This window comes from Pleurodeles waltl, chromosome 3_1, assembly GCF_031143425.1.
Source record: "Pleurodeles waltl isolate 20211129_DDA chromosome 3_1, aPleWal1.hap1.20221129, whole genome shotgun sequence".
Taxonomy (NCBI): domain Eukaryota; kingdom Metazoa; phylum Chordata; class Amphibia; order Caudata; family Salamandridae; genus Pleurodeles; species Pleurodeles waltl.
The window spans coordinates 425,894,866-425,920,933 of NC_090440.1; the positions used below are offsets into that span (position 1 = coordinate 425,894,866).

The 26,068-nt window shown below is 43.9% G+C and overlaps 1 protein-coding gene across 1 annotated transcript in view; it reads left to right on the forward strand.

Moving 5' to 3' along the window:
- KIF7 (kinesin family member 7) overlaps positions 1 to 26,068 on the forward strand; it is a 383,648-nt gene that overhangs the window by 267,871 nt on the left and 89,709 nt on the right. Inside the window, exon 14 of the mRNA XM_069222691.1 lies at positions 10,549 to 10,764. Coding sequence (XP_069078792.1) covers positions 10,549 to 10,764 — 216 coding nt within the window. The remainder of the gene's footprint in view (positions 1 to 10,548; positions 10,765 to 26,068) is intronic.

Consider the following 26,068-nt stretch of genomic DNA (forward strand, 5'->3'; position numbering starts at 1 on the left):
ACCCCACTTTTGTCATCTACCTGTTTACGTCGAGTGGCCTCCGGTCCAGAGCCTGCAGCCTTTTTCCACGAAGACCGATCTCCGTTGAAGTACATTGGTCACTGGACGCTGTACTCTACACCTCTGCACCTGGCCTCCCTGTGCCCCCCAGATTGACCTGTTGGTGTGGTCCTGACCCTTGCCCAATACTCACCTTAAGTCTCCGACATTGGTCCTATCAGCCGTCATACAGTACCTGAATGCAGAACTTGTTTTTCCTCCAGTAGGATAACATTGAGGAACTCAGATATTGCACTGTGTCCACTTTTTGAGGTGAGAAGAATTCCTTTTTAAAAACAGTATTGACCCAGGACCCAAATCTAAAGCTGCTCTAACACTAAACCAGGTCTCTGGTGCTCTATGCGATCAGAAAGACACAATCAGTCACTTATTATTAATAACATTTGTTATTGTTACCTTAACGATTTTTCTCTGAGGCCTAAACTTATTTAAAGATACTTGCTATTTTTATAAATTGGTGTGGATCTCCTTCTTGAGTCATGTGTCTCATTTATTAACTATTGTGTGTATTTGTAGATGTTTTGCACTCCTCTGTGTTAAGCCCACGGCTGCTTGACCACACTACTCATAAATAGAGCACTTTGGGACCCTTTACACGATATTGAGATACCACATAAAGGGCAGCTTCATACAGCTATGCAGGAGCCGTGTTGCAGTTGCAGGCTGAACAAACCTCTAGGGTGACCAGCAGAAAGAACACAGCCTTAGGAATTCCACCATCTTGTATGTGGTGGAATTAGAATTTTGGGACAGAAGGATGCCCATTCCCCAAAGGAAGTGGTAATCTAAGGGGTGTAGTGACCCCCAAGGGTGAGAAGCCCATTGGCTACTACCCTTCACTCCCCTTAAGACCATAGATCTTCGTTGGACACAAAAGGAGTGGACAAGAAGTCTGCTGAACCTGAGAACTGAGGAGCACGACTGACTTTGCAGCAACCCTGCTAGCCTGCCTGCTGCACCCGACCCTCAAGGAGCAACTGACCTGTCTTGCTGCTGCAGCCTCCCAGAAACCGGAAGAGCTGCCAATGCTCAGCTTATCGTCTAGAACAACTCCCTTGAAGCAGAGGAGCTGCTTTCCTGCATCTGCAGGCAACCCAGGAAAGAACTGTGAGGACCGGGACTGCCCAAAAACCCAATACCAGACTGCACCACTGCACCCAAGTCTCCTAGCCCGAACTGAAGTCGGCCAACAGTGTCAGCTTGGTTCCCAGGCTCTTCAGAAACGAAGCGCACCTTGAGCTTGCCCACTGTGGACTTCCCAACACTGTCTAGACAATTCACCCTCCACACCCCTATACCTCGACCACCTCAGGTGATGGAGGCCCAATGGTCCACTGCACCCAGATGCCCTGAATGGAGGAGAAGAGGACCACAGGAGACTCATGAGACCTGAGCCCACTCGTTGGTTCAGTCGGACTGGATCCCACAGTCCACGCTTGCTGCCTGATTCTTTGGGCCCCCCTCTACTGTAACTGTCTCTAGAAAACCCAAAGGTCCAAACCACCTCCAACCAGACACCCTAAACTGAGGAGAACAGGACCACTGGAGTCCCTACGTCCCCGAGCATGGCAGGACTTAAACCCCCTTGGTTGTTCGCCCGGACTGGACCCCCAGTCCACCCCTGGAGCAACTTTGTGATCATCCCCATAGACTTATGCCGGGCTCTCGATGTTGAACTGTACCACTGCAACAAGCCGCCCAAGTGCTGCCCCAGGTGACCTGTTGGTGTGGCCTTTGTACCTTACCCCATGCTTACCATAAGGAGATTGATCCCATAGGTCACTGTACTATCCCTTTAAGCAGTGCTTTTTCTTCTTCCGTAGGATAACATTGCAGCATCTGAAAAATGCACTAAGTGGCAATTTTTGCAAACTCTAAAAAAAAATTATAACTCAAAAAGTACTTGCCTGATTCCGGTGATCTAGTTATTTAAATTTATGTAAAAGTATAGGTTATTTTTATAAATTGGTGTTGGATTTCTTTATTGAGTGTACCTCACTTCCTGCCTATGTGTGCGCCTTACATGCTTAGCACTATCATCTGATATGCCTAACTGCTTGCCCACAAAAGCGAGCATTTGGAATGTCATTTGTGCCTTTGTGGTACCTTTGGGATTTGTCTCGGCTTTTTACACAGTGTACCTCTTTTTGATCCACTATATAAAGAGCCACCTTCCTACACTTGCCATAAGCGCAAGAAGGCCGAGGGGGACTCTAGCCCATCGTGCCACTCAAATCATACAAGAAGATGTGAGGGTGTCTATCTGGTCAGGTATTTCATTCCAGCGCTCCCCAAATTCCCTGGGCCATAGTCGCCCCCGCAGCAAATAGTTTCTTTCAAGGAGCCAATGCTGCAGCTCTTTCATGTGCTTTCAGATTCCTGTGGAATGCCTTCAGGACCCACAGAGCTGTGAGGGGCACTAGTTCGATTTCTGCTGGTGGGCCCTCTGTATGCACCAACTGACACTGTGAGTCTCATTCCCAAGTCCATTCAAACCCCTGTTCAAACTTCCACTTCTGCTTCAGGGTCCATGGCAGTCAGTTCCTTGCAGTCTCCACCAGTACTGACCCAGGACCTGAATCTGAAGCTGATCTGACACTAAACCAGGTCTCTGGTGCTCCATGCGATCACAAAGACATAATCAGTCACTTATTATTAATAACATTTGTATAGCGCACTGTTACCTTAAAAAAATGCCACAGTGTAGCTGCCTGGACTGAGAAGGCTCAGCTGCCTACGTGCGCTTGCTTAAATTTAGGTAGTACTAGAAGGTTAGTATAAAAAAAAGCGCAGTTGGCATATATATCTCTTAGAAATCTAGTTTGAAGGGAGCTTGGTCCAGTCCTGTGGATCGCTTTATGAACCATGTGCATCAGGTTCATGCTTACCCTGCTTATCTGTGGCTGTATACAATTAGCTTGGCAGCCACAGTTTGTATGCAGTATAGCTGTTTTAGCAGTTTGTTTGGTGCCCAGTGGGGCGGCAGAATATAGAAGATTGAACTACTAGTGGGTGGCAGTGAAATGAAAGTAGTGGGAGAATTTTACATAAGACACAAGAGCATACCTTGTTTACATTTACTATGAGTAAAAGATGTGCATCTAAGTTTACTCCAAGATTCCGGACTGTTGTTGCATTGGTAGAAATAGAATTGCTAGTTAGTAGCCAGAAGTCTGAAGATAATTGTTGTAATATCGTTATATTATTTTTATAAACCTATGTAATATCGTATGTTGTCCAAGTTATATAGAGCACCCTTCCTATCAGCGACATAATCCTAATTATTACAAGACTATTCCTTTATAATTATGGACAATGGTACAACCGGGTGTGCACCTTGGAATGTTGATGAAGAGGGTTTCAGTGGAGATTTAGGCTGTCAGCAGAGGAGGTATTATGCAAGGAGTCTGTTCAATAAATCTGTCAAGTACCACTACGAGTTGCAAGTTATTACAGAAGAACTTTGGCGACGAGGATGGGATCTGCGCAGGGGCAGTGAAGACTCTCCTTGCCCCTGATCAATTCAGCACCTCAGCGAGACGCTATTGTTCTGCTGGTGTACAGCAAGGAAGGTACGGTCGAAGTAAGAGCCTTGTTTGACTGCTTGTGGTGTTGATAAAGCTAAGAAGGCTCGGACAGGGCGGACCTATATGAGTACAGGCGTACCTGAGGGAACATTGAAAGCATCATAGTAGAGAGCGTTAGCCTCTTACCATACTTGATGTCCCGAGCATGTGAGTGCAGGTATGCGCTACAGCAGCCGAATTGACATAAGGAGTGCGCCTGGTGGAGATACAAGAGTCTGAATATTGGCTGGAAGCACTGTGCTTCACACACCGTGAGGAAGGTGTGGAACGGAAGCGTTGTGGAAGACTCCCGCTCGGCAGCCGATTGACTTAAGGAGGGTGCCTCATGAAGATACAAGAGTCTGTAAAGGCGCTCTCTCTCTCTCTCTCTCTCTCTCTCTCTCTCTCTCTCTCTTTCTCTCTCTCTCTCTCTCAGAGCGTCGGGAGGACTCCACCAGAGCGGTGCTGGCAGCGCGGCGCGAGAGCCGTGTGATCCCCGTACCGCGCTAAGCTCCCCCGAGCATTACAGGCAAGGCAGCGTGAAGCGCTGTGGGAAGCTCTCTCCCAGAGCGTCTCCGGCAGCGCAATCCCCGGGAGGGAATTGCGCGAACAAACGACAGCGGAGCCCAGGGCTTACCTGGGTGTGAAGTGCCAGGATCCAGCGGCACGGAGAAGCAGCAAGAGGTCACAGCAAGCGGGGCTACGTACAGTTTGTGGAAGGTGTCTTGATATCTTTCCACAGTCAAGGGAAACGGAACGTCGCAATCGGACATACTTCAAAATAAGAGCCCCAACTGCTGAAACTGGTGATACGCCTTCAAAATAAGGGCATTAGGAAGTTTTCCATTACTTCCTAGTGTCTATAACAACAGTATCAAGAGGGTGTTGGGGTCTTTCACCCTTTATGTATTGTGTCCCATATTTAAGGTTGTAAGTAACTGTATAATACCATATGAATGGTGAAGATTTAGGCACATTGATAGTAACATAGTACATGCATAAATCGTAATTTTTCATCTGAGATTGCAATATAATTGTATAATACCATAGGAATGGTGAAGTTTTAGGCATATTAATGGTAAAATAGTACATGCAGAAGTAGAAAAATGTACAAAAGTTGTACATTATGGGGTGTGCAGAACCCATACAGGCAAGGTTACTATATTATAGAGTGACGACTATCTACAAAGGGAATGGCAGCTGCAGGAATGTCCCAACCTCCCCCGTTCCTGAATGAAATAGGTGAACTGATATTACCCTGGAAAGAGTGGTCAAAATTGTTTGAATCTTATTTGATTGCTATTGGAGGGGAAAAGTTCACAGCACTAAGGAAACAACACATACTGTTACATAATCTTGGAATACAGGGAAGGAAGGCGTATGAGAGCCTGACTGATGCAGAAGACGAAGTAGAAGATGGAGGGGAAAATTTAGATGTTTTCCAGCAAACACTCAACAATTTGGAAAGTCATTTTGGTCACAAAGTTAATATTGTCCTGGAAAGACATAGATTTTTTAGTAGAGTACAGGGCAAGGACGAAAAGGTAGCCACCTATATTGCTTCTTTGCGAGGGCTAGACCATACGTGTGAATTCGAGGATTTGGAGGATTCATTGATTCGTGACCAGTTGGTGAGGTGTACAAATAGTCCACGGTGTAAGAGAAGCTCCTCACGCATAACCCCTCTCTAAAAGAAGCTGTAGACATTGCAAGGAGCATTGAGCACACAGTTGAATGTATGAGAGAGATCAAAAAGACACCAGAGGCGGAAGGAGTGAGGGAAATAAAAAGTTGTACTAAACAGGATGAGGGGGCAGTTAACAAGGAGGAGAATTCAGTGTTACTAGCCACTTCAATAAGGAAAAATCCAACTGAAGAAACAACAAAGGGTAAATGTTTCAGATGCGGAAACCCCAAACACCTGGCTAATAGTCCTTTTTGTCCAGCTCGCAACTGCCTGTGCAGTTGAAAAATGCGGAGCTAAAGGGCACTACGTGCGTGTATGTAAAAACGATAGAAATACTAAGAAAATGGGAAATAGAGTGGAAGAAATCACCGATTTAGGCAGTAAGTTTATTCTTCAACTCAAGGAAAAACATGGTACGGAACTCCCCAATAACACTTATCCTTTGTGTGACATTAAACTAGATGGTATTTGTGTGAAGGCATACGCTGATTCTTGCTCACCATTTACTTTCATGAATTACCGAACCTTTGCAGACAAATTCCAAATCCAGGGGTACAAATTGAATCCTGCCAATATAAAACCTGGAGGGTACAACAATGATCCCATACCTCTTAAGGGAATGTTAGATCTAGGCATTTCATTCAAAGATAGGCACACCAAGGGAATGGTATACATCACAGAGAAAGGATCCAATTTATTGGGATGGAGACACCGAAGGGATCTAGGGATCAAACTGGATCCTAATAGCAAGGAACAAGTATTGTTAGTGGATATGCAAAAATTTAGTGAAAGCATACGTGAGGAATTCCCGAAACTGTTTGAGGATAGACTGGGATTGTTGAAAAACTATCAACACAAAATTAAACTTAAGGAAAATGCAACACCAGTCGTACACAAAGTCAGATCTATACCGTACCTGATGAGGGAACCCCTGAAGGAAGAGTTAGATAAACTAGTTAAATCTGGAGTCATAGAACCCATTGAAAGTTCCTTGTGGCTAGCACCCATAGTGGTCACTAGGAAACCTAACGGCAGAGGCATTCGCCTATGTGTGGATTTGAGGGAATTGAATGCTAACATATGGGTAGACAGGTTCCCCTTACCCAAAATAAACGAAATGGTGAGCATGTTAGGGTCAGCTAAATATTTTAGCATAATTGATCTATCATCTGCATACCACCAAGTGGAAGTGCACCCAACGTCATGCTCGCTCACATCCTTTATCACTCCATTTGGGGCTTTTAGATATCGCAGGATGCCCTTTGGTATTGCTTCGGCGGCTGCGGTATTCCAAAGGATTATGCAAAGCATATTGCAGGGAATCAGACCGATAATGTGCTTCCAGGATGATATATTAGTGTATGGGAGTACGGAATGTGAGCACAATTCCATTTTAAGAGAGGTGTTCGAAGCCCTTGATGATGCTGGCATGACCATTAGGAAGGATAAGTGCAAACTGGGAGTTGAGTCAGTAGAATACCTTGGACATAAAATAAGTAAGGATGGAGGAGAACCCAAGTGCGATTTGGTAGTGGCTGTGAAGGAAGCCCCAGCTCCCACTAATAAAGAGGAATTGAGATCGTTTTTGGGTTTAGCTGAGTTTGTCAAAATTTGTTCACAACTTTGCTGAGGTCACTGCCCCCATGAGAACATTGTTGAAGAAGAATGTAACTTTCGAGTGGAATGATGAGTGTCAGATTGCCTTTGAGAAAGTCAGATGCCATAGTCCATTGTCCCACTTTAGGAAATTTTGACCCCACCAGGAAAACATGGCTAACTACAGACGCTAGTGGAAGAGGTCTAGGTGCCACCTTGTCTCAGTGTGTAGATGGGCAGGAGAGGATTGTGGCATTTGCGTCCAAGTCACTCAGGGAGGCGGAACTCAACTACTCCACAATAGAGAGAGAGGCTTTAGCATGCTTCTGGGCCATTAATCACTTCAAGTTCTTCCTATGGGGTTTGCCCTTCCTTGTCAGAACGGACCACAAACCTCTTATTTCCTTGTTCACCGTTAAAGGTAGAGATCACGCCACCCCACGTATCGCCAAATGGATCTTAGGGCTGGAAGGCTTCAATTTTGATATGCAATATGTTCCTGGTAAAAGAAACATATTAGCGGATTGCCTTTCGAGACTACCCAGGAAGGGAGGGCAAGACATGGCAAATGAGACCCTTGAACCTGTATTCCATGTTGAGTTGTCGGGCATCACCAAGGAAGAGTGGGTTGCAGCTACAAACGAGGATCAGACAATACAGACTCTAAAAGATAAGATAAGGAATGGGGGGTAAACCAGGAGAAGCTAAATATGGAGTGGGAGCAATGGAAAGAAGGCTTTGAAGCATATTTAGATGTTATTGAAGGGGAAGTATTTACACAAAAAAAGAAATGTGCATTATTGAAACATTCATTAGGGATGGAAGGGAGAAAGATATTAAAACACTTGCCTTAAGTTTGGATTGCTGGCGAGGGTGATAAGTTAGATGAATGAGTCAGCTATGAAAGCTTTGGATGCGCGTTTTAAGAAAACAAAATGTTATAATGGAACACCATAAGTTTTATAAGAGACAACACATGCTGGATGAGTCGGTAAAAAGCTTTGTGGGTGATTTAAAGGTTTTGGCTTCAACATGTGATTTTAAAGCGTTCGAAGATGAGATAATACGTGATCAAGTGGTTGAAAGGTCCAACATTAAAAAAAAATCAGGAACAACTCTTGACAATAAATGATCTCACTTTGGAAAAGGTGATAGAAATTGCAAGCACCATTGAATCAATGACTAAATTCATGGAGCAGATGAGCGTTAAATCTGAGGTACATAATGTTCAGATGCAGAATATTAGCAAACACATAGATAAAAAAGCAACATCATGTAACAATAATAAAAATAAATCTGTGGAGTGTTATCGCTGCGGTAGCAAAAGGCATTTAGGGAATTCTCAATGCTGTAGACAAATTTTGCAACAAATGTAGGAAAAATTGTCATTTTATCAAAGTATGCAAAGGTAATTGGGCTAAAGATCTTAGAAATAACAAATCAGTAAATACCATAGAGGAAGGTACTAGTAAATGCTTAAGTGACTCAGATGAAGACAGTGTAGTATTTGTAGTACAAGAAAAACAGGACATAGTCTGTACTAAGAAAAGAAAGTGTTGCCATGGTGTTGGAAAAACCTGTCAAGAAACCCTTGTGTTCCATTGCGATCAATGGAATTATGTATGACGTGATGGCTGACTCTGGATCTTTGTTTACATTAATCAGTGCTGATGAATGGAGCAAAACACAAAAGGGGAAATTACAGAAATCTAATGTGAAGCCGATAGCTTATGGGGGAAAATCTATAGATGTTATAGGTGAGTTTGAGGCAACTTTGGATTTCAAAGGCAATCAGACAATGTCAAGAGTTTATGTGGCACTCAATGGGGAAAATGTATTGGGGTGGATGGATCAACAGAAGTTGGAGATCATTTTAGATCCTAACAGCCCGGAACAAGTGTTTCTACGAAAGGATGTAGTTAGTTCAGTATCAGTGGATCACGGTTCTTGGGTTGAGAAATTTCCAGAGGTGTTTACTGACACTCTAGGCAAAATCAAGGGATTCTGTCACAGTATTCAGTTGAAAGCAGGAGTGGAACCTGTTGTTCACAAACCTACACATGTTCCTATAGTGATTAGGAAAGAACTAGCTAACGAGTTACAGAGGTTGTGTGATCAAAATATCATAGAGCCCATAAAGAGTTCTGAGTGGATATCTCCTGTGGTGCTGGCTTGGAAATCTAATGGAAAGTTGAGAATGTGCATAGATCTGTGCTGCGAGGCGTTGGGCAGGTATGCGCTATAAAAATACCTATAACATAACTTAACAGATCTCAACAAGAGAATTTGGGTGGATAGGCATCCGTTGCCTAATATCACGGCAATGTTATCCACTTTAAAAGGAGCAAAAGTTTTTACAACCCTTGACTTGTCTTCTGCGTATCATCAAAGATTTGCGTCATTTGAGATCCTTCATTACTCCTAATGGCGCATATAGGTTCAAACGTATGCCATTTGGTTTGGCGTCAGCCTCATCAGTATTTCAAAGGATAATGGAAGTGATGTTTAACGGTATTGATAAAGTAAGGTGTTTCCAGGATGATATTTTAGTGTGGGGACCTGATTGTAAAGAACATGATGAGACCTTACATAAGGTACTGATGATTTTGAAGGAAAAGGGAGTGACATTAGAAGCGGGTAAATGTCATTTTGGAGTGAAAAGTGTGGAATATTTGGGGCACAAATTATCAGAGAGGGGAGTAGAACCAAAAGATAGTCTAGTTAAAGCTATAAAAGAGTTTCCTTCTCCACAGAATAAAGATCAATTTAAGTATTATTTTGTTCTGTTGGAATTCTATGCAAGTTTCATTCCAAAATGTGCTGAACGAACTAAGGAGATGCAGTTATTGTTAAAAAATGGTGTCAAGTTTGAATGGGCAAAGAATTGTGAGGATGAGTTTAATATAATGAAACAAGATGTTGCAGAAGCTGTTCCCTTGAAACCATTTGATACGAAGGATCTGAGTATTGTGGTGACTTATGCTAGTCAATTTGGTTTAGGAGCTGTATTGATGCAATCCAGGAATGAAGTGGTTTGCTTTTGCTTCTCGTGCATTGAGAGGGGCTGAGTCAACATATTCAGTCATCGAACGATCTTGCTGTCTCAGCTGAAGTTATCAAATGGTTGTGGCCTAGTTCTGTGGAGACTAAAGAAGATTGGGCAGCATCAACTTATCCTGACATATTCACAGCTGTTCCATTTAAATCTGCAGCCCCACCTTCTCTTTTCCTCCTTTAGGATCTGCCCATCCAACATAATTGTGATTTGGTTTGTGATGGAGAAGAAATTGGATTAGATGGAATATACTTTAAAATTTAAATGCTCATTTTGTGTGTCAAATTTGACAATAGATATTTCACTTGCAGGCGTATGATGAATTGCACAGTTGTTACCTGAAATAAATGGATCACAAAATCTCAGTGTTGGAGAAGATCCCACACTGAAGACCAGTGATGAACCTTTTGTCCAAAAAAAAGAACCTTTGATTGGGATAACCTGCATCCTTGCACCTGATTTTGAGCACCTATTTGGCCTTGATTATGCTTTAGTTGTTCATTCGTGCAGCATATTGGTGAACCAGTTGGAAGAAACCAGTCTTTATCTTGCTAAATAGCTGACACATTGTATTTTATGTACAGGCTCTGAGTTTGGACATAGTGAGGGTATCGAGTCGATTGGAAGACCTAGAGAAGGAGCTGTCGGAAAAGAATGGCCAGTTACGGAATGGTAGTGCCCATGACCAGCTGCAGATCCGACAGGAGATTGAAAATCTAAGGCAAGAGAAGGAACTGCTCCTAAAACAACGAGTTGAGATAGACGATAAGCTGAGACAAGGCACGCTCCTCTCTCCTGAGGTAATCAAACAGATCACCCCTTTTGTTATTTCACCTGCTGTGTTAGACTGTGTTTGCAATGGTATGAAGGTAGGTATTTGAACACAAACATGTAAAGCTACACCAAAGCTTTAAATAGTATTGTGGAAAAAAGGGAAACATAAGTGTTATTTACTTTGTATAAAATAAATAGATCTTACAACCCTGCACAGTTCAAAGTTGTGTTTCTGCTGTGAAATGAAATAAGAAGTAGAAGGGGGAAGAGGTATGGCAATATTGTGCACTTCTTGCATTTAATTGTGGGGAAAAAATACCGTTTCACAAGATATGCCACACTGTTATTTATCCATGTGAATCACACAAAGTAAGCTTAGAGTAGACTTTTAAATTGACCGACATTACACATATCAGTTGTTCTCTTCTCTGCAGTGTTATTTGACTGATAGAAACTACTTCATACATCTTTTAGATAATGCAACTTCTTCAAACAATGTTTAGGTTGCTGTGTGGAATCACACCACCAGTGGGGAGGGTTGGGTGTGTGTGTGGTGGGTGTGTTGTGTCTGTGTGTGTGTGTGTATGTAAGTTTAAGCTCAATAAAACATTTTGATTACACATCCCTTGAGAAGGTGAAAGTACTTTCCACTGTAGAAGATACTATAACTTTTAAAACTCAAGTCAGCAGAACGTTTTGACTGTAGCCACTTTGCCACGCAGCCCTTTTTATATTCTAAAGTACCTCATCACCACTTTGGCATCTTTACTCGACCATTGCTCCGGAATGTAAACATTTTCTTTCTAAGTTTTAATAGAATAATAGACTTAACACAGTATTTCATGTATTTTAAAGTGCTATTTTTAACAATTGTTACTAAAGGATTGTGTGTGATGCAAATCACCCTTTGGCAATCTGATTCCAGGTATGCAGTTTCTCCCTCAAATGTTAAACATTATTTTGCATATGTTATATTCTTCCAATTGCATCTGCCTTTATCTGGTGTCATGGAGGTAACAGTTTTCTTTGAGGGCCTCAAATGAGGAGATTACCCTTGCACAAAGTAAGGTTATATGGATTTGATGCTACTACTCCAAGGAGGCTTCCAGACATTTATTAGTTGAATTAACTAAATGGTGAGGAGGAAGGATGGGTGGGTGATTATGCAACAGACAATAAAACTAAGGAGGAGTAAAATGTAATGAGATAAAGAGAGTGGAAAAAAACCCATGGTTTATACCCCAAGTGAAATTGAATATTAAGTATGCAATAATCAAATGAGGGGTGAGTGAGTGAGTGGGTGTAGGTGTAAGGGGGTAGTTTGGGGACTAGAATGTTCTGCACAGCATGCATCTCAGCCATTCCTTCAGTGCTTGTCCAGGTGCTGTGGAATTGTGTTGAGAAACTCATGTGGTTAAGCCTAACCCTTTTGAGAGGCTAGGCGGAGCATGTTATGGTTGATACTCTTTAGTTCTCTCGGTCCAGGGAACTTGCGGTGCTGCTTCAAGTTCTCAGAGCCTTGTACTTTTAGTGTCTTCCAGTAGCCCCTTTTGCTTTGTGGTAGTTCATCTTCCCTTGTCTCACAGTTCCTCACTACATGTATCTTATTCCCTGAAATGGGTGTCCTCACCTGTCTTTCTGTTGCAGCTTGTCCAGTTCCCATGCCAAGTCCGGTGAATGAATGTGTGGGGAAAGGAGTATGTACTTGACAGAAATAATGATCCCTTCAGCTCCCTCTACAGGTTTTTAGCACCGCTTATTTTTTGTGTCTTTTGTGTCTTGTGCCATATGAATAAGAGCAGAATCAAATAAGCAGCTGTGTCTGGCAGGAGGCCTCAAACCGGTTATATGGAATTGTAATCTGCACAGTTTCTTATGCAAAATGGGCTCATGTCTTTGCACCAGTAAGTTCTTCTCTTCTTAGGGCGGCATTAATGTACTGTACCCTGTGAGAACATCCCTCCTTCCTTTACTGTCCTGCTCATATTTGCTGCTGCCATTTCTCCCACCTTTGGCAGTATAGTTTCCAGTTGCAGTATTTCCTCAAAATTCTTAGAGTTTGGGAGCAGGCCAGGCTCTCGGTCAGACATGTTGCTGAGATGCTCCAGTGTAACTCTGGGTTGATGGTGTGGCAACAACAAGAAAGAGCGACCATTGATCGCAGTGTCCTTAAAACCTCAGAACCTGGAAGGCGTGGGTCGGTCTGGTAATAGACCTTCTTGGTGGAAGGCTGTTCTTGAAAACTGGCGAGCAACACACTCCCCCTCTGCTGGAGCAAACAGGATGATGTCATGAAGGCAGATGAACATGCAGCCACAATGCAACAAGACTAGTCCCAGAGCTGAATTTGTGCATCCGATGGTGGGGACGTGGATTGCCATGCTAACCAGTGGGCCGCTGTGGAAATTTGTTGAGAAAGTAAGGAATGTGGTAAAGCACGTTAGGGCCCGTTTAGAGCCTCCATTTTAAAATGCCCATTTTAACTTAGCGCATTTCCTTTTTGTCGATAACCTTTTACATGACTTTTCATTCTTGCGATATTATACTGAAAGATCACTGTATGTGTTGCTTGTTTCTAGTAAGTGTTGATGCCATCTAATCCTTACACTCCGTCTAAGGCTGAGTGCACAGAACTCAATGCCTCAAGTATTCTGACTGTCCCATGTGTTTGTTTTTAAGACATTTCATAGCGTTGAGCTGGCACCTCTGATACAGTGTAGCATGAATGGTGCTTGTGTTATAAAAACCGTCTCTGTGCCATATGCAGCAGAGGAGAACTTCCACTGGGGTTACCCTGGAAAGCTGCACTCAGTGATCAGGATGCAGCTTGTCTGACTGATGCTGACCCAGAATATGACCTCTGCTCTCCATAGTACATATAGCCTGCATTCCAAAGAGAGCGGCTTCTTGGCTTTCTGATGCACTCTACCCAGGTATGGGAGAGTCAAATTTCCCCAATTGATCTGGCAGAAGGTATTCCCGCTATGCTCTCAGCGGTATAGTTAGTTACATGTAGGAGTGTACCAATACAAACACATAAGCATGGTTTAGCTGTTCATCTTTTTCACTATCATTGTATGTCTCTGTCAATCTATTCTCCATCCCCACTCACCCCAAACCCATTCTACTACTTTGATCTCCCCAATAACCCCTACCTAAGCTTTTCCCTCCTTTACTGTTCCTGGCTCACACCACACCTCAGTTTACTACTATGATCTCCCAAACAACCCTACTAAATTCTCCCTCATTTATCTCACCTTTGACTCATCCAAAGCCCCTTCTCCTTCTATGATCTCCCTAACCCCTTTCCACAGACTTCTCCCTCCCCCATCTCTCCTTTACTCATCCCAAGCCTCATCCTATTATTATAAACTCCCTCCATTACTCTAGTCAATCCAGCTAACAAACTCCCATATCCTCCGCTCACATAAACTCATACTAATACTGTAGTCTTGTTTCCCTATACTAATCCACCACTAATTCCTGTTGGGTTCCGGAGTAGCGTGCTACTCACTGAAAAGCACTTTGACGCCTCGTCAGGGGTCGTAAGCGCTATGTAAATACAATTACAATTACCATGCTTTACCTAGTTTGCCTAATAATCGCAGCTCATGTTCTTTATGTAAGAATAAGATTATTGCAATAAATGCTCTAAACAACATTTTCACATATTTCTTGTATTCCATCTTGGGTACTCCGAGTGACAACGAAAGGATAGATCTGTTTCCAAGATTTCCTTGGGAATCTGAGTAGTCATTGCAAGAAGCTGGTTCTTTATATAGTATGCCTAAAAGAGCTATACTGTGTAAAGGGTCCTGGTATCCTCTTAGAAGTGGACAGGGCTTTCTTTAAAAATCCCAAGTGCTCTATTTGTGTTAGGGTGGTCGAGCAGCTTAGACTAATCATAGGAGGATGATAGAAATTTGCTGCATACACACAGTTAATAAATGACACACACTCACTCAATAAGGAGATCCACACCAATTTAGAAAAATAACACATAATGTTCCATTTTTTTAACACCAAGAACTTTGTTATTGGGTAATTACTTTTTAAGTTAGCAGTTTTGAAGTATACAGCAAATAGACTTATTTATGTTATCCTATGGAAAAAGGAGCATATATCGCATTTGGGTACTTAGCAATGACTTGGACAGTTCTTCTGCAGTTAAGGTAGGTAAGGGACAAGGCCCAAGGCAGCACCAAATCCTCATTTCAGGAGGCACTCGAGCATCCAGATGCAGAAGTGTTTTACAGCTTAGGGTGTCCCATTTAATGGGAAATTGTCCTGAGGCAAAGAGGCTACAAGTGGGAACTGGGTGACGAGTCCAGCTGAACCCAAAGGGGCGCTCAGCGTTCAGGGGTCTAGGGACCTCATTGGCACCATTGGCTCACCTTAACTCAGGCTGGGGGGGTTTGGAGCGGTGGTGCTTTTAGGTGTCTGGTTTTTGTAGTCAAAGGCTCTTGCGGTGTCGATGTCCTGTACAAAGAGGCTGCAGGCAGGGGCTAGGGGTGAAGTCTGGCTAAACCCATTGGGTGGTGGGGGGGGGTCAGCTCTAGAGGGTCTCTGCATCTCGTGGGCCCATTGGTCCACTCCTCCTGGGGCTGTAGGATGCGGGTGCAGTGTTGCTTTGTCCGGCAGGGTCACGCTGGCAGAAACTCTCGTGTCAGTCTTTGGTGCCTGCAAACATACAGGGAAGCAGCTCCTCTTTCAAGGGAAATGCTGCTTGCTTCTTGAAGTGCTGGCAGCCTTTCCAGGCTTTTGGAGGCTGATCAGCTGCAGGACAAGTCATCTTTGGCACAGTTCTCGAGGCCAGCAGGCAGGCCAGCAGGGTTGGCAGCAAGTCAGTTCCTGCTCAGTTCTTGCTTCCTGCGGGTCTTTAGTGTCCTCCTTTGTCTGTGGTCCAACAAATCTGATTTCCTGGAGTAAGGGGGGCACCTAAATACTCAATTTAGTGGTGTTAACGGGAGTACATGGTAGTAGCTAATGGGCTGCGTACCCCTAGGGTCACCACACCCCCTAGATTAACCCTTCCTGTGGGGAGTGGGTGTCACTCTGTCCCAGAGTTCCGAATTTCACCACAACAGATGTGTGAAATCCTAATTTTCGTATTCACTTCAGGTAGCCCACCTTTGTGGGGCGAGTAGCCTGGAGGTTTAACACACCTGCTAGCATAGCTAATTTTCTTCCTGTCCTGGTGCCAAATGGGCCTCAAGGCAGGGGGTGGCATCCTCCAAGACTGGTGCCAAATGGGCCTCTGGGCAGGGAGTGGCATCCTCCAGGTTTGGGGAAGCCAGACTCTCTTATCAAAGGAGGTGTGCTCTTTGAAGCTCCCGCCTTGACATGCTAATTTACTAGCCTTCCTGCTGGAGGGATGTAAACACCTCCTGCCAGAGCAGGCATTGTTTCCAATCTCTGAGAGCAGGGCTCTCACCTCCTACAGGGTCAGAAACTCGTCTTTGGTGACAGGCTTGACAGGACCAGTCATCCAGCACACTATTGTTTTTTTTTTTAAATATATTTTTATTAACAATTCGCTGTTTACATCTCACAGATACATTGATGGGAACATCTTATTCTCGTTATGCACAATATTTAAAAGGATACATCATTTTACATGTGTTCACAGATATCTTGTGTCATAGTTTAACGCACATCCAGGTCTTTATCTAAACTCTGTTATCTGCTAGCACTAGGATCCTAGTGTAGTTTCCTTGAGTGTCTAGTTCCTTGTCATCCAGCACACTAAAGGACTAGTAGAGTTCAGGGAATACCTCTAAGATACCATCTGGATGCATTTATAAATAAATCAGTCACTGGAGTCAGTTTAGGTTTATTAATGTGAGGTGTTTGATACCAAATACTATATGTTTCAGTGAAGCCATTGTGTAGCTGCGTAACTCGTTTTGACCAGTGCCCAGTACATACCTTAAGATAGCTTTCCTGCTCACTTGTAATATCTAATAATAGAACTAGACATCACAGGAACATATCTGCTCATGCATATGTGTCCACACATAAAATATAATGCACCCTGCCTTAGGGCTCAAAGGCCTCCTGTAGGGGTGACTTACTTTTATTAAATGCAGTGACTTTGGCATGGCACACAGGAGTGCACTAGGAACAGTGCCAACATTTCCTGGTGGTATACGCAGACTGAGTCCCTATACAATGACGTTTGTGTTGGCCAGATACACAGACCTGCTTGATTTGTAAGAACCCTATAACAGGAAGAACTGTCCAACAAAGAGAGCTGTGAAACATACTGGTAAAACCCTGGTCATCAGAACCTATATAGAGAACTTTAATGGGAGATGTTTAATCTGATATGAATATGTTGTTAAATTCAGCGTGTTATTTTTATTGAACACAGACTGTATCATATACAAATGTTTGAATCATAGAATTCTCAAATCGGGTGGCTGGCCAGAGGGCGGAGACCTCCATTTACTCCAGCAGCTGCATTGTAATGCTTTCTATACAGTGGATCAAGCTTCATAAAATGTCCTCCCCTTCAGACACTTTTGCACTCTCTTTGTGATTAATGTGACTTGCTGGACAGCTGTAATACTCCCAGTTATTTTGCACTGGCTCACTTCTTCAAACTCCTCACACCATGGCTCGTTGGCTTTTCTCAGCCCCTGGTGTTGCCAGTTGACATACTTCAGTGGGTAGCCAAAAAAAGAAAAAATGCTAATACTTGGGAGTATTGTCTTCTGTACTTTGGTACCAGTCACCTTGTCTAAAGAGACTGATTTGTTGGTTTTAACTACTTCCTGGTAAGTAATAGGCCTTGTTAAGTTAATCATATCATGATCGGGGAGTTTAGGTAGGCTGCTACCTTTTAAGAACCTCATGATATTTCTTTTGTATGGTTCGAAGTCTGCAGTTTTAGAATTGTCCTAAAAAGATAGTAATTTATAGTATTTATGAAAATGCCTTATTGGTCCAAGAATACGACTCCTACAAAGCAACTTTCTTACCATCTACGCAGTAAATCATGCTTAGAAGAGTGCACTAGAAATGAGTTGCATCCTTAATTAATGTCATCATCCATTATGTGCATGTTTAAAAAAAACGTTGTGATCATGTCTTTCTTTAGCTGGGTATGCCCATATTGCTTCCCACTGCAGGGAGCATCAATTGATCTTTACAACACTTCATACACCTAAATATGAAAAATACAAACTTGAGGAAGACCTAGAGGAATGTGGTCAGGAATGCTTAAACAAAAAACACTACTTTTAGGGGCAGAACCTAAGAGTGTGTATTACAGAGCTGCTGTTAAAGATATTTCAAATAACGGGAGTTGACCACAAAATGCCTTGGCCATCAAGGCTTTATGGGCTGGAGAAAGTAAAGTTGATCCTGTAGGTTTCAGAATTGGCTTTCATGTTGTTTGAGGAGTAGTCTCTGTTCTACGTGGTAGCTTTCAGTTCAATTCAGCAATGTTTTTTTTTTATTGGTTAACAAAGACATTACAGTAGGGAGTTAACCTTTCCAGTGGACATGTGATGAACAGTAAGCAAAAGGTCCAACCAACCCTGATACTTAAAAAGCATATACATTACTCTTTTTAAATTTTGTATATGCATTTGTTCTTCCATTTGAGTTCATTCTTGATCATGTCCCAAGTCAAGCCTATCCTTCCCTTTCTTTCTACACCATCTTTAAAAAAAATCCTTGTCCCTGGTTTTGTAAGAGATGGCAGCCATTGATTCACATTTTTGCAGTTTATTTATTTTATCCAGCAATACATTACAATATATATATATATACATACAAACAAAAAAGGCTAACTGCATATATGTATCTGATTGATCAGTCTGATTTTCCATCCACGTTCAGATTCAAACAATGAGAATACAATAGTTCAAACGAAGTGTAAGAAGAACATGTACATTATAAAGGGTACGAAAAATATGAAAAATTTGGAGAAAGGAAATGTATATATAATTCTTCTTTCCAAGTCCGTACTTGCAGTCCTCAGTACGTCTATTTAGTACATCATCTATACCTAATATGTGTAAATCAAAAAGTGGTCACCTACATGCAATTTTAAAACCCATTCAGAGGTAGAATAAATATGTTCCTGTGTTGTTTAGGTGCAAAGGGGTGTATGAAGGAGGAATATGCCATGATAAAGGTTGAATTGCTACTGGTAGAGGCCTCAGTTTGTCACTTGTTTATCATGAGAAGTAGACTATGGGTGGGGGGAAAGGAGAGAGGTGCGGGAAAGAGGGTAGTACATAGTAGCAAGACTTTGGAGTGGCCATCAGATCTTCTAATATGTTCTTGTGCTGTGATCTTGTCAGTTGCATCTACTTCAGTGTTAAGGAATGGGGACCATATGGTACCGACTAGGCCCAAATTCTAGTTTGTGTATGAGGCCACTTTGTAAATTTCAATTAGCATCTCCTCGTAAGCAGATATTTGTGGGGATCTCAGTTGCTGTAGTAGAAAAAGTTTGGCTGTGGCCATGGCTGTTGTCAGTAGTCTACATTCATGGCCTGTGATATTAGGTAGGTTTCTTGTGTTGTTATCTTACTGAATGTTTAGGCAGAAGAAACATAAGGTCCAAGATTAAGCTCAGAGTGCTCCTTATTTGGGACCATATTTGTAGAATCACAGGGCAGGCCTAAAGGAGGTTGACTGTCGCAGACAGATTGTTAGCATCTTCAACATTTTGAGTGGTGAAGGAGTCCTGGCTTACAGAAAGCACAAGATTTGCTATCCACAGCTCCATACATGTCAAGAGCATTTCATAGAATCAATCGAAGTTCACTCACCCTCTGGAAGAGGGTGTCGTCCTGTCCCCTCAATCCCTCCTCCCCCCAGGCTTAGTGGAGGAAGATGCCAGCTTGCTTGATAGCTGGATCCGAAATACGAAATGCACCCTGTAGAAATAAGCTGTCAGGTCCCTGGTTCACAAATAGAAGAGGAAAAATGATGTAAGTCCCTGGAAAGACAGTAGCGGAAAGACTATAGAGCCAATGACAAAGTCCTATAAAAAAATACTATGCCTCAATTAAAAGAGCTAAGATGCTCTATTTTGATGAAAAGATAGAGGAAGCAGAAAATATATTGAGGGACATTTTTAAAGTAGTAAAAAACTTTATGACCCAGAGGCCTGTGCCAGTCCAACAACCATCGGTTGATAGGTGTGAACAGCTGGCCTCTTATTTTCCAAAAATAATTTCAATCATTCAAGCAAGTCTTACCTCCGGCACTTAGTCAGAATAGGGTCTGATGGACACAATGTACCCAAGAAAAACAGAATAGGGAGCGTTCTCCACATATTCACTGGGGCATTGGCATAGTAGCCAGTTTGAGGCCAGAAAGAGAACTTAATCATACTGAAGTCCATTCATTGAGTATAGATATTATTCCATTTAGTTTATAAACACACAACTAGAAATAGAGGTGAGTCTTCAAAAAACTTTATTCTTCACATTTGAACATCCAGGCCAGCCAACACATTTCACCCTTGGAACAGGGGCTTCATCAGGGCTGTGAAACAAATAAATACAAAAACTCCATTTAAAAGCACATAAAATACATTAAAACCAACAATCGTATTTGTGACTCCCTCCATGTTCAACTATCCATTTCAAATTCTAATCATTTAGGACTCTACACCCATTTATTGCTTCACCAAAACCCATTGTGAACAGTAGATCTCAGACTGAGAAATGTTACATAATTAATTTCCTTGAATCCAAGCCCCACGTTTCTCATTATGCAAAGAAACTCTCTTTAATATGTTGTATTAAATATTCTCACCAACATTTTATTCATCCAAAATAGCATCATACAATACTCTCAATACAAATATCTTTCTAATAATATCACCATGTGCAGTATTTCACTCATAGAGTACAATATTCCAGTCCAGTGATGGTCATTGGACATGAAACCTCCTGTGAGGACAAGGGGGAGAAAAAGAAGCTATAAGCTTCAATTTTCGAATGTTCTAATACAATCACATTACACACCATGAATCTTTTTTTTATATGAGAAAGCACATATGTCATCTGTTGAGTCCCCCTCTATCTAGGCGAGATTCTGTTGAAATCTATAACCCTGCACCATTGAAAATTCTCCAGTGTATGCTAGAATAACAACTAATCAGATCAATTGATCCCCATTAAACAGCAGTATCCCTTCCCTCTCTCCAGGGACCTGCATTAGATTCTGCATTCCTTATCAAGCCACCTTTCTCCATTTATACTAGGAGAGTTATTATAAGCATTCAAAATCATTAGCCAATTGTAGGAAGTTGGCTCTGTATGCACTATTTCAAAGTAAGGAAAAGTATGCACAGAGTCCAAGGGTTCCCCTTAGAGGTAAGATAGTGGCAAAAAGAGATAATACTAGTGCTCTATTTTGTGGTAGTGTGGTTGAGCAGTAGGCTTATCAAAGGAGTAGTGTTAAGCATTTGTTGTACATACAGACAGGCAATAAATGAGGAACACACACTCAGAGACAATTCCAGGCCAATAGGTTTTTGTATAGAAAAATATATTTTCTTAGTTTATTTTATGAACCACAGGTCCAAATTCTACAGAACAGGGCCGCTGTTCTCGTGAGTTTCTTGGTCCTTTTAGAGCAGGGCTCCTCTGAGGCTTCAGAGGTCGCTGGTCCTGGGGAAAGCGTTGCTGGAGCAGTTTTCTTCCAAATGGGGGAAGACAGGCCGGTAGAGCTGGGGCCAAAGCAGTTGGTGTCTCCGTCTTCTCTGCAGGGTTTTTCAGCTCAGCAGTCCTCTTCTTCTTAGGTTGCAGGAATCTGAGTTCCTAGGTTCAGGGGAGCCCCTAAATACAGAATTTAGGGGTGTGTTTAGGTCAGGGAGGGCAGTAGCCAATGGCTACTAGCCCTGAGGGTGGCTAAACCCTCTTTGTGCCTCCTCCCAAGGGGAGGGGGTCACATTCCTATCCCTATTGGGGGGGATCCTCCATCTGCAAGATGGAGGATTCCTAAAAGTCAGAGTCACTTCAGCTCAGGTTGCCTTAGGGGCTGTCCTGACTGGTCAGTGACTCCTCCTTGTTTTTCTCATTATCTCCTCCGGCCTTGCCGCCAAAAGTGGGGCCGTGGCCGGAGGGGGCGGGCAACTCCACTAGCTGGAATGCCCTGTGGTGCTGGAACAAAGGGGGTGAGCCTTTGAGGCTCACCGCCAGGTGTTACAGCTCCTGCAAGGGGGAGGTGATAAGCATCTCCACCCAGTGCAGGCTTTGTTACTAGCCACAGAGTGACAAAGGCACTCTCCCCATGTGGCCAGCAACATGTCTCGAGTGTGGCAGGCTGCTAAAACCAGTCAGCCTACACAGGTAGTTGGTTAAGGTTTCAGGTGGCACACAATAACATGTACACTGGCATCAGTGTGCATTTATTGTGCTGAGAAGTTTGATACCAAACTTCCCAGCTTTCAGTGTAGCCATTATGGTGCTGTGGAGTTCGTGTTTGACAGACTCCCAGACCATATACTCTTATGGCTACCCTGCACTTACTATGTCTAAGGTTTGGCTTAGACACTGTAGGGGTACAGTGCTCATACACTGGTACCCTCACCCATGGTATAGTGCACCCTGCCTTAGGGCTGTAAGGCCTGCTAGAGAGGTGACTTATCTATACTGCATAGGCAGTGTGAGGTTGGAATGGCACCCTGAGGGGAGTGCCATGTCGACTTACTCGTTTTGTCCTCACCAGCACACACAGTAAGCAGTGTGTCTGTGCTGAGTGAGGGGTCCCCATGGTGGCATAAGATATTCTGCAGCCCTTAGAGACCTTCCCTGGCATCCTGGCCCTTGGTACCAGGGGTACCAGTTACAAGGGACTTACCTGGATGCCAGGGTGTGCCAATTGTGTTACCAAAAGTACAGGTTAGGGAAAGAACACTGGTGCTGGGGCCTGGTTAGCAGGCCTCAGCCCACTTTCAATTCAAAACATAGCATCAGCAAAGGCAAAAAGTCAGGGGGTAACCATGCCAAGGAGGCATTTCCTTACACCAATCAAAACCTGTAACCGTCTTAGTCCAGAAGTTTCCTAAGGCAATAGGTTAATAAAACCACTACCAAACAAATTCAAACTCTCACATAAAGAACTACTTGCTTTCAAACATCCAGGCTTATATTTAGCAATTATCTTCCAACCTTAATTTCAAATTGCATTCAGTTCAAAAGCATCAATGAACATGAATTCATTCCTTTTCCTCATGTTGCTCCAGTAAACCCACAGACTCATCTTCAATAGTGCTGTTCACTTATTCCTTCTCTCTAGACCAGTATGCAAGGAAACCATTATCCTCTCCCTCTAAATATCCACAGATGGCCAATCAGAACTTTCTACTCAAAGGCACCCCATGAGAGATAGGTTTTTTCACTCTATAATGTTTTCCATTCTGGTCCGCTCTATTTAAGCAGTAGTCTCCTGTAGGAAGTTGGCTCTGTATGTGCTATTTCAAAGTAAGGAATAGCATGCACAGAGTCCAAAGGTTCCCCTGAGAGGTAAGATAGTGGCAAAAAGAGATAATACTAATGCTCTATTTTGTGGTAGTGTGGTCGAGCAGTAGGCTTATCAAAGGAGTAGTGTTAAGCATTTGTTGTACATACACACAGGCAATAAATGAGGAACACACACTCAGAAACAATTCCAGGCCAATAGGTTTTTGTTATAGAAAAATATATTTTCTTAGTTTATTTTAAGAACCACAGGTTCAAATTCTACATGTAATATCTCATTTGAAAGGTATTGCAGGTAAGTACTTTAGGAACTTTGAATAATTACAAGAGTATATATACTTTTTACATAAAACACATTTAGCTGTTTTAAAAGTGGACATAGTGCAATTTTCACAGTTCCTGGGGGAGGTAAAGTAATGTTAGTTTTTGCAGGTAAGTAAACCACCTACGGGGTTCAGATTGGGGTCCAAGGTAGCCCACCGTTGGGGGTTCAGAGCAACCCCAAAGTCACCACACCAGCAGCTCAGGGCCGGTCAGGTGCAGAGTTCAAAGTGGTGCCCAAAACGCATAGGCTTCAATGGAAAGAAGGGGGTGCCCCGGTTCCGGTCTGCCAGCAGGTAAGTACCTGCGTCTTCGGAGGGCAGACCAGGGGGGTTTTGTAGGGCACCGGGGGGGACACAAGCCAGCACAGAAAGTACACCCTCAGCAGCGCGGGGGCGGCCGGGTGCAGTGTGCAAACTTGCGTCGGGTTTCCAATAGTTTTCAATGAGAGACCAAGGGGTCTCTTCAGCGGTGCAGGCAGGCAAGGGGGGGGGGCTCCTCGGGGTAGCCACCACCTGGGCAAGGGAGAGGGCCTCCTGGGGGTCACTCCTGCACTGGAGTTCCGATCCTTCAGGTCCTGGGGGCTGCGGGTGCAGGGTCTTTTCCAGGCGTCGGGATTTCAGAGTCAGGCAGTCGCGGTCAGGGGGAGCCTCGGGATTCCCTCTGCAGGCGTCGCTGTGGGGGCTCAGGGGGGACAACTTTGGTTACTCACGGTCTTGGAGTCGCCGGAGGGTCCTCCCTGAGGTGTTGGTTCTCCAGCAGTCGAGTCGGGGTCGCCGGGTGCAGTGTTGCAAGTCTCACGCTTCTTGCGGGGATTGCAGGGGTCTTTAAAGTTGCAGTCTTTGTTGAACAGAGCCGCTGTTCTCAGGAGTTTCTTGGTTTCTTGGAAGCAGGGCAGTCCTCTGAGGATTCAGAGGTCGCTGGTCCTGGGGAAAGCGTCGCTGGAGCAGGTTTCTTTGGAAGGCAGGAGACATGCCGGTAGGACTGGGGCCAAAGCAGTTGGTGTCTTCTTTCTTCTTCTGCAGGGGTTTTCAGCTCAGCAGTCCTCTTCTTCTGTAAGTTGCAGGAATCTAAATTCTTAGGTTCAGTGGAGCCCTTAAATACTAAATTTAAGGGCGTGTTTAGGTCTGGGGGGTTAGTAGCCAATGGCTACTAGCCCTGAGGGTGGGTACACCCTCTTTGTGCCTCCTCCCAAGGGGAGGGGGTCACAATCCTATCCCTATTGGGGGAATCCTCCATCTGCAAGATGGAGGATTTCTAAAAGTTAGTCACTTCAGCTCAGGACACCTTAGGGGCTGTCCTGACTGGCCAGCGACTCCTCCTTGTTATTCTCATTATTTCCTCCGGCCTTGCTGCCAAAAGTGGGGCCGTGGCCGGAGGGGGCGGGCAACTCCACTAGCTGGAGTGCCCTGCGGTGCTGGAACAAAGGGGGTGAGCCTTTGAGGCTCACCGCCAGGTGTTACAGCTCCTGCCTGGGGGAGGTGTTAGCATCTCCACCCAGTGCAGGCTTTGTTACTGGCCTCAGAGTGACAAAGGCACTCTCCCCATGGGGCCAGCAACATGTCTCGAGTGTGGCAGGCTGCTAGAACCAGTCAGCCTACCCAGGAAGTTGGTTAAAGTTTCAGGGGGCACCTTTAAGGTGCCCTCTGGGGTGTATGTTACAATAAAATGTACACTGGCATCAGTGTGCATTTATTGTGCTGAGAAGTTTGATACCAAACTTCCCAGTTTTCAGTGTAGCCATTATGGTGCTGTGGAGTTCATGTTTGACAGACTCCCAGACCATATACTCTTATGGCTACCCTGCACTTACAATGTCTAAGGTTTTGCTTAGACACTGTAGGGGCACAGTGCTCATGCACTGGTGCCCTCACCTATGGTATAGTGCACCCTGCCTTAGGGCTGTGAGGCCTGCTAGAGGGGTGACTTATCTATACTGCATAGGCAGTGTGAGGTTGGCATGGCACCCTGAGGGGAGTGCCATGTCGACTTACTTGTTTTGTCCTCACCAGCACACACAAGCTGGTAAGCAGTGTGTCTGGCCTGAGTGAGGGGTCCCCAGGGTGGCATAAGATATGCTGCAGCCCTTAGAAACCTTCCCTGGCATCAGGGCCCTTGGTACCAGGGGTACCAGTTACAAGGGACTTACCTGGATGCCAGGGTGTGCCAATTGTGGATACAAAAGTACAGGTTAGGGAAAGAACACTGGTGCTGGGGCCTGGTTAGCAGGCCTCAGCACACTTTCAATTCAAAACATAGCATCAGCAAAGGCAAAAAGTCAGAGGGTAACCATGCCAAGGAGGCATTTCCTTACATCTCCCTTGCGCTCGTCTCTATTGGTTCTTCTTATGGGCCAATCAGCTGCCTCCAATCCCTGTCACAAAGCTTATCCCTCTATAATGGTTTCCATTCTGCTCAGCTCTACTCTAGCAGCAGTATTTATTGCGCTCATCTCTGTTGGTTCCTCCTATGAGGCAGTCAGCTGCCTAGAATCTTCGGCACAGCCAATCCATAAGACCCTATGGATACGGTCTAAAACGGTTTCCATTCAGGT